This window comes from Antechinus flavipes, chromosome 1 (genome assembly GCF_016432865.1).
Source record: "Antechinus flavipes isolate AdamAnt ecotype Samford, QLD, Australia chromosome 1, AdamAnt_v2, whole genome shotgun sequence".
NCBI lineage: Eukaryota > Metazoa > Chordata > Mammalia > Dasyuromorphia > Dasyuridae > Antechinus > Antechinus flavipes.
This window is the reverse complement of record NC_067398.1, coordinates 3,922,618-3,937,908: the sequence shown is the minus strand read 5'-3', so window position 1 is coordinate 3,937,908 and position 15,291 is coordinate 3,922,618. Positions and strand designations below refer to the sequence as shown.

Genomic DNA, 15,291 nt, shown 5'->3' with positions numbered 1-15,291 from the left:
GAAGCTGAGAGAGAGAATTAAAGTCTGAATCACATGAATCAAGGAAGAAATGAAACGGAATGAATAACTGAATGAAAGCGTGGGAATGAATTAATGAAAAACTAGAGGGCAGGAGTGAAAAGTGAATGGAGTGTGGACAAATGAATGAATGGAAGTAAATGAACTTTAGAATGAATATAAGAACAAGGAAAAGAATGAAAAATTGGAGTGGAACAAAGGGAGAAAAAGAAGGAAGGAAAGGAGGAGGGAAGGAAGGAAAGGAGGAAGGAAAGGAGGAGGGAGGGAAGGAAAGGAGGAAGGAAAGGAGGAGGGAAGGAAGGAAAGGAGGAAGGAAAGGAGGAGGGAGGGAAGGAAAGGAGGAAGGAAAGGAGGAAGGAAGGAAAGGAGGAAGGAAAGGAGAAGGGAGGAAGGAAGGAAGGAAGGAAAGGAGGAAGGAAAGGAGGAGGGAGGGAAGGAAGGAAAGGAGGAAGGAAAGGAGGAGGGAGGGAAGGGAGGAAGGGAGGGAGGGAAGAGAAGAAAAGGGAAGGGAAGGGACGAGGTGGGGCGGGCGCGGGTCCAGCCCCCACCTGGCTCTGCAGGGACGAGGCTCGCAGCCTCAGAAGGTGGGGCTCGGAACCTGGCTTCGGGAAGCTCTCCCAGGTGCCGCCGCCCCAGGGCAGGCTCAGGTCGCTGCCCCCAGCGCCGGAGCTCTCCACGTCCATCTCGTGCTCGGGAGCGGGCATGGGCACGTCCATCTGCAAGTCCCCGGACAGCGGGACCAAGGATTCCATTGAAATCAGCTCGTCCAGGCGCGCCGGGGACTCGGGGCTTGCGGTCTCCATGGCAACAACCGACGCGCCGAGGCCGCTTCCGGCCCCAGCCCTTTCCTCAGTGGGGTGCCCGCCTCCGACAGCTCTCCAGCCTCGCCCCTTCCTTCAGTCCTCTCCCCCGCCCCTTCCCTCCGCCGCTCCGGCTTCTTCCTAACAGCTTTCTGCCCAGCGCCGACACTCCCTCTTTCCCACTTCCGGCCCTGCTTCTTCCTTCCCTATGGAGTCGCTGCCCCGCCCAGCTTCCGGTCTCGCCTTTTCATCTCCGCCTACTCAGACCAAGCTTCCGGTTTAATCCCCGCCCCCAAGGGCTCACAGCTCCGCCTTCGTTCCTGTCTGTCTCGACGCTCCTCCTCCCTCAACCAACCTGCTTCCGCCCTCCCCTGCTTAGCATCTGGCCCCGCCCGCTGAGTCCTGCCCGCCTCTCCTTCCCCTTGTCCCTCCCCTTCTTCCTGCAGCATATGGCTTCGAGGCCGCCCTGAAGGGAATTGGCCACCAGAGGGCGCCGTGGTCCGGGGACGCTGGGCGTGCCCGGTGCAGCATCCCCAGGAGAGCTTCGGGAGCCCGAGAGTTTAGAGGAGGTTCTTTAGAGGCCTCTAGGGGGCACCAAAGTCCACAGAGCGCGGGTTCTGGAGAAGCGCGAAGTTCAAATCCGGCCCCAGCCGGTCTCGGTCGCCCGGCGCTGCCAGCCTCGGGCTTTGCTAATCGAAAATCAAAGTCTCCTTGACGGAAAGCCCTGGGGATCGTTCGCCAGCCGCTGATCCGCTAGATTACCATTAGCTGCTCCGATTATCGGAGGGTGGAGGCGGAGAGGGCAGCCAAGGGCATTAACGCGGGGCCTGGCGCGTAGTAGGCGCTTTGTCAGAGGTCCCTGATTGATCTTCCCGTCCCGGGCAGCCCCTCATTTTAGCGAGAGCAAACTCAGGCCCGCGATGCGGCGGAGACTTCAAAGAACTTAAATCCGAAGAGGTCCATGGGCGCCTCAAGCCTAACCCGGCCCAGAAATCTGGGGGGAGGGGTACACCTTTGCAGGCTAGTTAGTACCGTAAGTTCCAGTTAACGCAGGAGACGGATAAACACGCATTAAACACCTGCTGCATACACATCACTCTGCTCAGGCTTGAGACAGAAATAGAATTCTCTAGCTCTAGTGCGACAGCTTCATTCTCAGCACAAAAAGCCATTGCCCCACCCAGAAAAGCTGAGATCTTTATCACCAGAGCGGACGCAACCATCTGTTCCTTTTAAAAACACCTGGGCTGAGGGCCGCTAGGGGGCGCCCTGAAGTCAGGAGGATCCGAGTGCAGATCTAGTCGGGGCCACACTTAACCCCTCATTAACCCCAATGGCCTCAGGAAAAAATAAAACAAAAGCAAAGGGCTCCCAAGGCACCATGGGTTCATTTTGAGGTCAAGGAAAATTGGAAGGAGTCGTGGGCCCCAGGGCCACGCCCCGGAAACAGAAGCCAGGTGAGGTACCTGTGTGTCAGGTGTGCGGAGGCTGGCCATGGGCACAAAGGACGGAAAACCATTGGGGGGTCGCTAGGGCGAGAAAAGCGCTGACCTGTTTTCTCCTGCAAAGAAAATGATCTTTCAGTTGGAAAAGTCAGGCCCGACATTCCTAGCGGGGCCGGGGGATGCTCCCTGCACACCAGGGCCCTCGCGGGCAGGAGCGGCCGGGTTTGTGAGGGAGGCCCCCGGGCTAAGTCAGGCTAAGGAGCGCCGTCTGCCGACCGTGAGCTCCACTGCATTTCCCGGCCGTCATATTGAAGCAGGGGCTGGAGGCTTCCTCCAGGGGGGGCTCGTGAGGCACGTGATGGGGGAAGGCACAGACTTCCTACCTTGGCAAGGGGGCCAGTCCTGGCGGGAGCGGCCAGAGGAGGGCGCCACTGCGCTACCTTGGCTGGGGGGGGCTCTCCAGGGATTCCGGGGCCCCAACATTTTATCAGCAATTCGGCTAATGGGAAACTGGCCTTGAAAGAGAGCCTTGTGCCCCCTGGCACCGCTGCCCCGGGGCAGGGACGGAAGAAAGGGGCCAAGGGGAGGCTCTGCCGCCGGCAGGGGCTGGGTCCCACGGAGGTCAGCTGGGCCGGGCGGGATCGACTGTGGTCAAGAGGGAGCTGCCTCAGTGGGGAGTCTCCTGGGGGCCGGCCCTGCCAGAGGGAAGGGGGGAGCTGGGCCCCTCGTGTGCCCCCCACTGAGCCAGCCCGAGGCCTTCTCCCCCTCCCTCCTCTGCCAGCCTCTCCCCACTCCAGTCTGGCTCCACCCAGTGGCCAACATCCTCGTCTCAGCTCTGGGCAGGGGCTCCCCACGGCCTTTGGGGAAAGACTTTGGAGCCTTCCTCGCCTTCGAGGTCAGAACCTCTGGGGGGGGGGGGGCTCTGAGGGGCCCGAGCGGCTGGAGGATGAGCCTGGACACAGGGAAAGAGAGGTGTCCTCTGTCCCTCCCCCTCTCCTCCCCCGTGCCCAGGATGGGGAAGAGGAAGGCTGGGGAGGAAACCTGGGGGCCGGAGGCTCCCTCCCTGCCCAGAGACACACACCCGTGCACAGACACTCACACACACTCATACACACACTCACTCACACACTCATACACACTCACACTCATACACACACACACACTCACACACACACTCACACACACACTCATACACACTCACACACACACTCATACACTCACACACACACTCACACACACACTTTCACACACACACACTCACTCACACACTCATACACACTCACACTCATACACACACACAACAGTTACATACTTACACACAGTCACACACTCACACACACATTCAGTCACATTCTCACACTCACTCATGCACAGACACCCCCTCCCTTTCTTGCCCACCAGGAGCCCCCGGGCCCGGGGCCGAGCTGGGGCTCAGGGAGGGCCAGGATGGACCTCTAATGGCCGCCCTGGGCTGCTCTCGGGACCATGGCCTGGCAGAGCAGCAAGGCCGGTGACTCACAAAACATTTTCTCTCTGGGAGCAGCTCTGAGTCATGGGGTGACTCCCTTGGCCCTTCCCGGCCGCTGCTCCCTCCCCACCCTCCCCAAAGGCCTCCCCATTAGAGCCTTTGCTCCTGCAGCCCCAGGCCCCCCCACGGACACTGGGACAGCAGAGGGGCAGAAAAAGTGGGTTAGGAAAGCAGCCGCCCCATAGGAGTCACCTAGCCGAGGGGGGGGGAGGGGGCCGGGCCCTCCGGCCATCCATCCGCTGCCCGGCTTCTCTCCGGCCTGGTCTCACCTTCTCACCCCCATTGGACCGACCCCCAGGCAGGGATGGGGCCAGCCGGGAGCGGGGGAGGGGCCCATGCTGACAGTGCCCCCTCCCCCAAAGCCCCCCTGCATTTCTGTCAGAGCCTCCTTGTTCTGGCCCTCCCAGCCTTTTAGGGGACCCTCCCTGCTCCATCAGCGCTTGCTTCCGGTCTCTACCTAGCCACCCTAGCACAGACGCTGCTTTCTTTCAGACCATTCCTCTCTCAATTAAGCAGCCAGCATTTATTAAGTGCTTGCTGTGTACCAGGCCATTTGACCTTTCAGAGACTCCTCTCCACTGCCCCAGATCTCTTCTTGCTCCCCCCGCCCCATGCTGGGCTCCCCACGGCATCTCACCCCTCCCCACTCCTCTCTGCTCCACATTTCTGTCTCTTCCCCTGCCCGTGCCAACCGCTGCCCACCCTCAATGCTGCCTTCTAGGCAGAAGGCTCCAGAACCGACATTTCCACCCGCAAACCTTCCCCGGGCTCCGCCGGCCGGCCCCCGACTGTCCAGCCAGCCAGACCTCCCCTCTCAACTGACCGGCCCCTTCAGGGAAACAGACTCGGGCCCTGGGCTGGAATCCCACCCTCCCAAACCAACTTTCCATTCCCCAGTCCCTGAGCTTGAGCCCCATTGGCTCCTGTATCCACGGCCCCGTGGGCCAGCAGCCTTGGACCTCCACCAGCACTGTCCAAACCCATTCCCGGCGGCCAGACAACCAAGGCTGGGCTGGGCGGGCCCATTTGGGTAACATGGCAGAATCTGGGCGGGGGGCCGCCTGTGTCTCCAAACCCACCACTGGGGCTGGCGCTTTCCCCAAGCCCTTGTTCTGCTTGGCCCCTTTTGGCGCCTCCCTGCTGTGCCCAGTGTGGGTGCCACGGACTGAGCTCCTAGAGCAGCATGACCCGCCCCTGCTGCCTCGCTTTGACCATTCCTCCCCTCTGATGGGGGCTCTGGTCGGGGCGGTCGGCCTGTCTCAGGCGCCCATCCCCCAGGACGGGGGCGACCAGGAGCCAAGATTGCAGGCAGCCTTGGGTGGGCCCCAGCTGGCCAGCCTGGCCCCGAAGCCCACAGGGCTCTGGGCTCAAACCGGGCACTGTGCTCCACAGGAACAAGCCAAGCTGGGCCCCGGGGGCCTCCTCCACATGGCAGGGAACACTTGTGTATTTGTGAAGCCAAAGCTAAAAGAGAAAGGAAACGTGTGCTGCCGGATGATTCCGTAGGTCAGCATCCCAGAGGCCTTCCAGCTAGCCCCTTCCCTGGCCAGGACTCCCATGCGTGGACGGGCTTCCCCAGGAGAATAGAAGCTCCCTGAGGACAGGGACTGGCTCATTTGTGCACTTGTGGCCCCAGAACTTAGCACAAGACCTGACACACAGAAGAGGCCTAAAGAATGCTTTATCATCCATCCATCCATCCATCCATCCGTCTGTCCATCCATCCATCTATCGTCCATCTATCCGTCCATCCGTCCGTCCATCCATCCATCCATCCATCCGTCCATCCATTTATCTTTCCATCCATCCATCTATCCGTCCATCCGTACTCCCATCCATCATCTGTCTGTCCATTTCTTTATGCTTAAAACTGAACTCAGCAGCTTCACGCTCCCTGCCTCCTTCCTCCTGACTTTGCTATTTCTGGCTATCACACTTCAGTCACCCTCTTTATCTCCCCTAGAAATCTGGGAATTGAAGAGCTATGGAATCTCTGCATTAGGAGAGCATGGGGACAGCGAGCCTGCGCTCGCTTAGTGCCCTCTACGTCCCTTTCTTGGCCTCTTCCTGCCTGTGACCTTGGGCCCCACTTCTCTAGGCTTCAGTTCCTCAACTGCGAGATGGGAAGAGATGGACTCGATGACCTTCAAGGTCATTGAGCCAATGAGATCGTTGTCCGTGATCCTTCTGGCCATTCACATGGTCACTCTCACATGCTCCTGACCTCTTGCCCACACTATGGGTCTCCCTGCCTCCACTTCAGTCTATCTTCCACATAGTTAATTTTCCAAAGCCTGTGTCTGACCATGTCATTGGTCCATTGACCATGTCAATTGCCCATTGCCTCTAGAATAAAATATAGTTTCCATTTTGATATCATACGGATCCTTAAATAATCCCTGATTTGGGGCCAGCCGAGTCCTTGGAATGCGCCCGATACTTTCCTGACGTGTGGCCATGATTCCAGTATGGGTTGATATCTTTGTTCTTTCTAGCAAAGAAAGCAATTTGAAGGCTGGAGGGGACAGAGCCAGAAAATTGTTGTTAGAAAGGTTGGGCGGTTGGGTGGGGCAATGGATAGAGATCTAGGTCTGGAGGCAGGAAAACTGAGGAAGACCTTAGATGCTTCCGAGCTGGGTGATCCTGTGCAAGTCACTTTACCCTATTTGCCTCGGTTTCCTCATCTGTAAAGTGAGCTGGAGAAGGAAAGAGAAAACTACTCCAGTCTCTTTGCTAAAACCAGACATGATGGAACGATAACAATAATAGTATAAAGAATGGCTCTCTAGGAGAGGGAAGAGAGAGGGATTCATTGGAAAATGAAGGCAATATAAAACAAAATACAACTAGGTTGCAGTTAGTTCAGATAATGAATCTGTCTAAGTGATTGCATTATTCAAATTTGAGCTATTTGAAGTTATTCTTATGTATAAAATATGGTCATTGGTTCCATCTCAATGCAAAGATGTAATAAAGTTTCTTAAAATAAGTTTTGTCTGCTTATTAACTTTAAGAGTAAAGGATAAGAAAAGTAGATTTCTGACCCATGTTTATTACAAAGCAAGAGTATAGAAAGCTGGAAAAATGACAGAAGGTCCTAGTTAAAGACATCTACCCTGACAGGATTCAAGTTGTGATTGTTTAAACTGTTTTAGAAGCCTCGGCTGAGCCCTCTTCTCTCTCTTTAAAGTGTCGCATGGATCCTGAAGCAAATCCTATTTTTGAACTTCTTTGCCCACGTGTATGCCATTCAATTACATCACATGTGAGTTCTAATGGAATAACAAGCTGCTGCTTTTTTTTTTTTTTTGCACTGCCAATGTTTCTCTCTGAAGTGTTCTTCCTTTTTCCATTTTAAGGGCTCTTTTGTTGTTATTGTTGTTGCTAAGGCAATTGGGGTTAAGTGACTTGCCCAGGGTCACACAGCTAGGAAGTGTTAAGTGTCTGAGATCAGATTTAAACTCAGATCCTTCTGACTTCAGGGATGGTGCTCTCTCCACTGCACCAACTAGCTGCCCTCAAGGGCTCTTTTTCAAAGAAAATTAACACAACTGTTGACAACACATTGACAAAAGCAGCACAACACATCCACAAACGAAGGCAAATGTGGCCCTCCAACCGGTATAATTCACACTAAACGGAAGACGGCATTATTCGAACCTGTATGAATCAGACCACCTGGCTGTTTAGGAGTAGAAATCTTTTTTTTACAATGTTACTCTATGTATTTTTAATGCAATCTTCAGAGTTATGTCTCCACTTAAAAACCCGGTGTAAACCCTTTTCGGGGTCCTCCAGTGCAAGTCTGTGAGGTAATTCTGAGGAAGAAAGGCTTCCCTTCCTCTAGGGAGGGCGTATCTGCCACATCCTTGACATGGCTATAATGGTATTGGGGCAGCTGAGTGGTATAGTGGGAAGTGCACTGGACCTGGCATAGGGAAAACCTGAGTTCAAAGTTGATCTCACATTTGAGGCTGTTATCTTGGACAATGACCTTGGACAAACCATTGTCTGCCTGGATTTCCTCAATGGCAAAAGGCAAAAGTAGGATGTACCACTCTGTGTTCTTGTGAGGATTAGCTGAAAAAATAATTGTAAAGTACCTAGGAAAAAATAACAAAATTCAGATGAAAGAACAAAAGGTTAAGAATATCAAGGGAATTGGGAGCTGAGGAGAAAAGGGAATTGTGAAGATTGCCTGGCCATACCAGATTTCAAAAGATATTACAAATCACTAAAAAATAAGAGTGGTGGACCAGTGGAATACATTCAGTACACAAACTGGTAGTCAGTGACCATAGTAGCCTGTTGTTTGATAAATCCAAATACCCCAGATTTTGAGACAACTATTTGATCAAAAAAAAAAATACTGGGAAAGTTGGAAAATATGACAGAAATTAATTAGGGCATCTTACATCACATAACAAGATATGGTCAGCATGGGTACATGATTCACTCATAAAGGAGGAACCATAAGCAATTTAGGAGAGCAAGAAGTAGATCTATGGAGAAAAAAAGAATTTTTGGTCAAACAAGAGATAAAGAGTAGTACACAATGTAAAATGGATAATTTTGATTACATTCAATTAAAAAGGCTTTGCATAAACAAAATGAATGCAACCAAAATTAGAAGGAAAGCAGAAAGCTGATAAACAAGTGTCTCTGATACACGCCTCTTCTCTCAAATATAAAGAGAACTGAGCCAATTATAAGAATACAAACCATTCTCCAATTGATAAATGGTCAAAGGATATGAGCAGGCCATTTTCAGATGAAGAAACAATCTATTGCAATGTAAAAATGCTCTTAATCAAAGCTTTTAGACTGGATCGCAAGTCCATATGGGGTCATGTAACAATGTGGGGATCACAAAAAAAAAATTTTGGCAGCCGTAAAAGGAATCAATATTCCACCAAGACTTATTTATGTAAAAATAAACAAGCACATCCATCTCATTTATATGTTAATTGATTTTGTCTTTAATAAATGGGAAGATTACATATATACCAAAGAATTGTTTTTATTTTTGATAGCTTTTTTATTTTCAAAATACATGCAAAGATCATTTTAATATTCACCCTTACAAAACTTGTGTTCCAAATTTCTCCATCCTTTCGCCTACTTCCTCCTTATACAACAAGTAATTCAATATAATTTATAAGCACATGCAATTCTTTTCAACATTTTCCAGATTTATCATGCTGCACAAGAAAAATTAGATCAAAAAAGTAAAAAAAATTAGAAAAAGCAAACAAAAAAAGATGAAAACGCTATGTTGTGATTCACATTTAGTCCCTATGATCCTCTTTCTGGATGCAGATGGGTCTATCACAAGTCTATTGGAATTGGGCTGATTCATCTCATTGTTGAAGAGCCATGTCCATGATTTGATTATCACATAATCTTGTTGCCGTGTACAATGTTCTCTTGGTTCTACTCATTTCACTCAGCATCAGTTCATGTAAGTCTTTCCAGGTCTCTCTGAAATCATCCCACTGATCATTTCTTATAGAACAATAATATTTCATAAAATTCATATACTATGATTTATTCAGCCATTCCCCAATTAATTGACATTCATTCACAAAGAATTGTTTTAAATTTATAATTATCACTAAATGTTTGATTTGTATGTCTATTTACTATATATCTATTTATATGTCACATAAAATTTCAGTGAAAAGGGATTGTGAATGGAAAAAAGTTTAAGAAGGCTTGCTCTTGATTAGATTTGGTTAGAGATTAGATTGATTAGAGAAATGCAAATTAAACAACTTTGAGATACTACTTCACAGCGACCAGATCAGCTAAGATGATAGAAAAGGAAAATAAACGCTGGAGAAGATGTGGAAAAACTGGAACATTAATGCATTGTTTTGAATTGATCATCATGCTAAAGAGCAATTTGGAACCATGCCCAAAAGACTATAAACTCAGCATTTCCTTTGATCCAGCAATCCCATTACTACATCCCAAAGAGATCACGAAAAAGGGCAAAGGACCTATTTGTACCAAAAAATATTGGTAACAGCTTTTTTTTTTTCTTTTGTGGTGGCAAAGGATTGGATCCTGAGCAATATTCACTAACTGGGGAATGGCTGAACAAGCTGTGGTTTGTAATTACTTTTTTTAAAATTTTATTTAATAATTACTTTATATTGACAGAATCCATGCCAGGGTAATTTTTTTACAATATTATCCCTTGCACTCGTTTCTGTTCCAATTTTTCCCCTCCCTCCCTCCACCCCCTCCCCTAGATGGCAAGCAGTCATTTATATGTTGGATATGTTGCAGTATGTCCTAGATACAATATATGTTTGCAGAACCGAACAGTTCTCTTGTTGCACAGGGAGAATTGGATTCAGAAGGTAAAAATAACCCGGGAAGAAAAACAAAAATGCAGATAGTTCACATTCGTTTCCCAGTGTTCTTTCTTTGGGTGTAGCTGCTTCTGTCCGTTATTTATCAATTGAAACTCAGTTAGGTCTCTTTGTCAAAGAAATCCACTTCCATCAAAATATGTCCTCATACAATATCGTTGTCGAAGTGTATAATGATCTCCTGGTTCTGCTCATTTCACTTAGCATCAGTTCATGTAAGTCTCACCAGTTCTTACAGAACAATAATATTCCATAACATTCATATATGTGGTTTGTAATTACAATAAGAATGCTGTTGTGCTGAAAGAAATAACAAGCAGGGTGATTTCAGAAAAACCTGGATTTTCGTGAACTGATACAAAGTGTAGTGAAGAGAACCAGTAGTAACAGTAACAGCAGCATTGTACAATGGTGTGAATGATTTAGCTATTCTCAATAACACCATGAAAAATACTATTCATCAACAGAGAAAGAAGAGGAGTCTATGCAGATCAAAGCAGACTACTTTCCAGTAGAGTGTGTGTGTGTGTGTGTGACAGACAGACAGAGACAGAGAGACAGAGACAGAAAGAAAGACAAAGACAGCATTTCCCCACATCGGATGATATTTGAGCTGACGGATTCTGAGACACATACATCGAGTATGGAGAATTTTCCAAGTCTGGGAACCATCCTGTTGCACCGATATATTGCCCTGTGTACCTGCTTGCCTTCCCTCTCTCCTTTCTGCCTTCCCTTCTTTCTTCCTCCTTTCTTTCCTTCATCCATCCACCATCTGTAGATTTCCACCAGTTTTTCTAGTCTTCCTCTGGTACCTGAAAAATAGGCACCAAGTGAAGGGCTGGCATTTTTCTGGCACTTCCTGTGCCCAAAGACTAAGAAGAGCTTGGTCTGATTGTGGGAAATCCACTGAGTCACCTTACTTAGCCTGCCCACAACTTCCTTCGGGAGGAGGCCGGGGCACCTCATCCTCTGATGCTTGGTGCCCCAGAAAGGGATCACTGGGCCTCCTCTTTAAGTGGCTTCCTTTAGTCACGTGACTCCAGGCTCAGCTCTGACATCGGGTGTGGTCCCCAATTGGCACTGGGGCTGGAGGTGGGGAGGACTGCTCTGCTGGCTGAGAGTGGTCCTTTCCTGCTACCTGCCCCTGCCCCGGGGAGCTTTTCACTTCCCTGAGCTTTTGGGGTCTCCTGGCAGCTGCCTCCCAGCCCTGGGACAGAGATGTCCCTGAGAAAATCTGCCCTTTTATAGTGGAGGAAAGGCCTGGGGCAGCTGGACGAGTTGCAGGAGGCCCAGTTGAGATCTTGCAGCACTGCCCCTCCACTACCTCAGCCTGCAGCCTCCCTGCCCGTGTCCTGGGCCAACCTTCCCTCGGGATGGGAGGAGGGAGGAGGGAGGAGGCCGCTGCCCCAAAAGCATCAGCCGGAAAGCCCAGGGACCTCTGAGCACTGCGCTGCCGGAGCCAGCCAAGCGGCTTTCCAGAGCTCGGGGGGAGCGGAAGGGGGAGGAGGGAGGTTGGGAAGTTAACCAGCTTTGCCTTGAGACTTCCTGGAGGAGGGCTGGGCTGAAGGGGTGCCAGGCTGCTGGCCACCCCAGGGGCCCGGCTCCCCACAAAGCGCTCCGTGTCTCCAGCTTTCCTCTTGCCCCCCTCGGCTAATGAAAGAGTCTGGATCTGCGGTCGGGGAGGCGAGGGGAGACCAGCAGCCCAACAGCCTCCTCCCTGCAGCTTTCCCAGGCCAAGGCTATTCTTGGCTCCCGCTTGGGGCGCGCCCGGCTCCCGAATGGCTAAGGACCGGGCTCTGCCCCACGCTGGATGGGACTCGGCCCCGCCCAACCCGGGCCGGGGGAGTCTAAGCCTAGAGTTAGGCAGGCTCGTTTCAAAGGGTCCCCCCCCCCCCAAGCCAAGTCATGAGGAGACCCCGGGCGGACTCTCGCAGTCTCTCCCTGGAACAGGAGTGTTGGGGGTGGAGGCAGGAGGAGAAAGTGGAGAGGGAGGGAGGGAGGTAGAAAAGGAGAGGAAAGGAAGGAGAGGGAGAGAGAAAGAAACAAAACAGAGACAGAGAGACAGAGGAGGAGACAGAGGCAGAGAGAGAGACAGAGACACAAAGAGACAGATAACAGACAGAGAGATAGAGACAGACGGAGAGTGGCAGGGAGGTGGAGGAAGGAAAGACACCCCCCACTCCTCCACCCCCCCCACCCCCGCACTGAACGGGGTGGAGGAAAGCAGCAGCTAATGGTGCCCCAGGCCCACCCTTTGGAGGAGGTAGGGCACAGGACAAAGGGCTGGGCCCTCCTGCCTCCCCTCAACCTGGCAATCCCCTCAGAGTCCGGGAGACCGCAGGGTGGAGGGTGGCCTGCATGGCTTTGTGTCGGGCGGGGCGGGGCAGGGTCCCATCTGGGTCGGGGCAGGGCAGGGTCCTTATCCCCGGCCCACTCCCAAAAGGGCCCGGCCGCACACAATTCCGGGCGGGGCGGCCCCGGGGGGCGGGGGGTCGGTGTCCGGACCTCGGGGGAGGGGCCGGAGGGCTGGACCTAAAGCCCGGGAGGCAGTGTTGAGGCTGGGGCTGGGGCTGGGCTAGCCTGCCTCCCTCCCTCCCGCCTGTCTACCCGCCTCCTCTCCCAAGACCGGCCTCCAGCCCCTCGGTGCCGCAGCCTGCTCGCGGAACAACTGGCACAGCTGGCGCGAGCCCCAGCTGCCATGGACTCCAACGGAGACTTTCTGGCGCTGCACGGTGAGCGTCCCGGCCTCCCCCTCTTTCCCCCCCTCCCCCCGGGACCCTTCTTCCTCCTCCAGCCCTCTCGGGAGGGTGCTTGCGATGTCCCCCGCTGTGTGCGCGGAACTGTCTGTACCTGTGTGGACGTGGGCTTCCCCGGGCAGGGTTTGTAACTCCAGAGCCTGGAATCGTGTGTGTGTGTGTGTGTGTGTGAGTGTGTCTGTGTGTGTGAGTGTGTCTGTGTGTGTGTGTGTGTGTGTGTGAGAGTGAGAGTGAGTGTGTGTGTCCGTGTGTGTGAGTGTGAGTGTGTCCGTGTGTGTGAGTGTGAGTGTGTCCGTGTGTGTGAAACTCCATAGCGTAACTGAAACTTTGCGTATGTGGGACCACGTGTGTGGGGAGGAAGGAGTGTGTTATGTGACTAAGTTTGGTGCGCTTGGAACTGTGTGCGTGCGTGCGTGTGTGCGTGTGCGAGTGTGTGTCCGTGTGCGTGTGTGAGCGTGTGGGTGAATGAACACGTACTGGGGATTCCGTGGGAGACCGGGGTGCAGCTCGCGGCTCGCTGCTCTCCGGGGCTGGTTGGGCCGGATTTGGGGAGATGCGATTTGGGTGTTTGGCAATAGAGTGGGGCGGGGCAGCGGGCCTCGGAAACTGCAGGTTTTAGTGCGCGCACACACAGACACACACAGGCGCGCGTACGCACACACACACTCACTCACACACACACACACACACTCACTCTCACACACACTCTCACTCACTCACACAGCCCTGGGTTGATAGATTTTGAGGGGGGCCACGTGTCTGGAAGGCTTCCCTAGGGGTGTGTGCCTGTGGGGCTCCCGGCCCGGCCCAGGCCCCCTCTTCTCCTCAGAGAATGTTTGCAATGGGAGGTACCGGGGGAGGGGGGCGGAGAGGGCCCTCCCCCTGCTCTCGGCTCTAGCGGGGGCTCCGCCTGCTTAGGCAGAGGGTAGTCCCTTGGACCCGGAGGTTCCGGGACCGCTGGGGGAGGGTCTTGCCCTGCGGGGCGCCGGGAACGTCGAGGTTGGGGAAGGACCCAGAGACCGCCCGCCTCCCCTCGCCTCTTCCCCTCCCTCCCCTTCTCCGACGGACCCCGCCCCGGTCCCGCACCGGAAGGCGGCCGACGGCCTCCCCGGCCCGGCCGGGGCCGCCCACCTTGGCTGAAGGCTCGGGCCGAAGCTATCAGTCCTCTGCGGGAGGGACTGGGGTGCAGCTCGGCCGCCCTGGACAGTGGGGGGGCTCCCGCTGGGCCCACAGCTTTCCCCTGGCGGGACGTCCCGGCAGGGAGGGGTTTTTCTGCGGGGATGGGGGGAGTCACACTGTCCTCCCACATGTGGAGAAGGGGCTTTGGCGTTCTGTCGTTTGAGGAACCTTCTTTGAGGGTCGGGGTGGGGGCCAAGGGGGGAAGGGGGAGCGGACCGGGGGAGTCTCTGGCAAATGGGAGGCTGTTGCAGCCCCCGGGCTGTGGAGCATCCCCGCAGTGTCTCGTTCAAATCCCTTTTTCCAGAAGAGGGAACCGGGTCCCCCCAAGAACGTGACTAGGGCGAGCCACACGGCCCTTGGCAGCCAGCCCCTGCCTCCTGCTGCCTGAGCATCCTTCCCTGTCCCTTCTAGCTGAGGGCCCCCCTCAGGTCTGCAGGTTCCCACACATTGGCCTCCCGGAGCAGCCACAGGCTCTTGCATAGGTGCTACACTTGCGGTTAAGAGAACCTCGGGAAAAGGGCTGAGGGAGGGAGGGAGGCCAGCCCCTGGGGGCTCAACTCTGCCCCTGGTCTTCCCCTTCCCCCCCCACTCCTACCCCAGCAGGGGCTGGAGGCCTTAGGAGGGGCCCAGGATTCTGTTTTCTTAGTGGAGTGTGGAGGAGGAATGGTCCGGACAGGGGTTTCTTTCAACCCTGGCTAGAGACAGACCCCAGAAATCTGGGCTCTGCCCTGCCGGCCTGAATGGCTTCTCTGTCTCTTTCAAAGCCACCTTCCTCAGCCTCTCCCCACCCTGGCTCAGGTGTTGCTTCTCTGGTCTCCTTTCCTCCCTCCCTGCTCCCCATGCTGGCCTCCCTGCTCCCCATGCTGGCCTCCCTCCCTCCCTGCTCCCCATCCTGGTTTCCCTTCCTCCTCCCCCCATCCTGGTCTCTCTCCCAAGAGCAGGCCCCTCATCCCTCCCTCCAGCTGCAGTCTTTTTGGGGTGTTAGTGCAGTGGTTAGCGGGAGCGGTTAGACGTTGCTCATTTGACCAAAATGAGAGACGGAGATAAAAGCGGGGATAACCACAGCTGGTGAGGGTCCGGTTCCTATGATGTGTAGAAGTTAAAAAAAGAGCACCCTTAGCTTCTCCTTGATCCCAGAGAGCAGGGGGACACCCGCCCAGCCCCAAGGAGGGGCCTCTTTTT

General features: G+C 53.5%; 2 protein-coding genes across 2 annotated transcripts in view; one reads left to right on the top strand and one right to left on the bottom strand.

Moving 5' to 3' along the window:
• Positions 1–2,155, bottom strand: part of DLEC1 (DLEC1 cilia and flagella associated protein) — a 55,579-nt gene extending 53,424 nt beyond the window's left edge. The window contains exon 1 of the mRNA XM_051978013.1: positions 567–2,155. Coding sequence (XP_051833973.1) covers positions 567–821 — 255 coding nt within the window. The 5' untranslated portion in view covers positions 822–2,155. The remainder of the gene's footprint in view (positions 1–566) is intronic.
• A 10,552-nt stretch (positions 2,156–12,707) lies between these two features.
• PLCD1 (phospholipase C delta 1) overlaps positions 12,708–15,291 on the top strand; it is a 54,044-nt gene continuing 51,460 nt past the window's right edge. Inside the window, exon 1 of the mRNA XM_051978000.1 lies at positions 12,708–12,906. Within this exon, the coding sequence (XP_051833960.1) occupies positions 12,873–12,906 (34 nt within the window). The 5' untranslated portion in view covers positions 12,708–12,872. The remainder of the gene's footprint in view (positions 12,907–15,291) is intronic.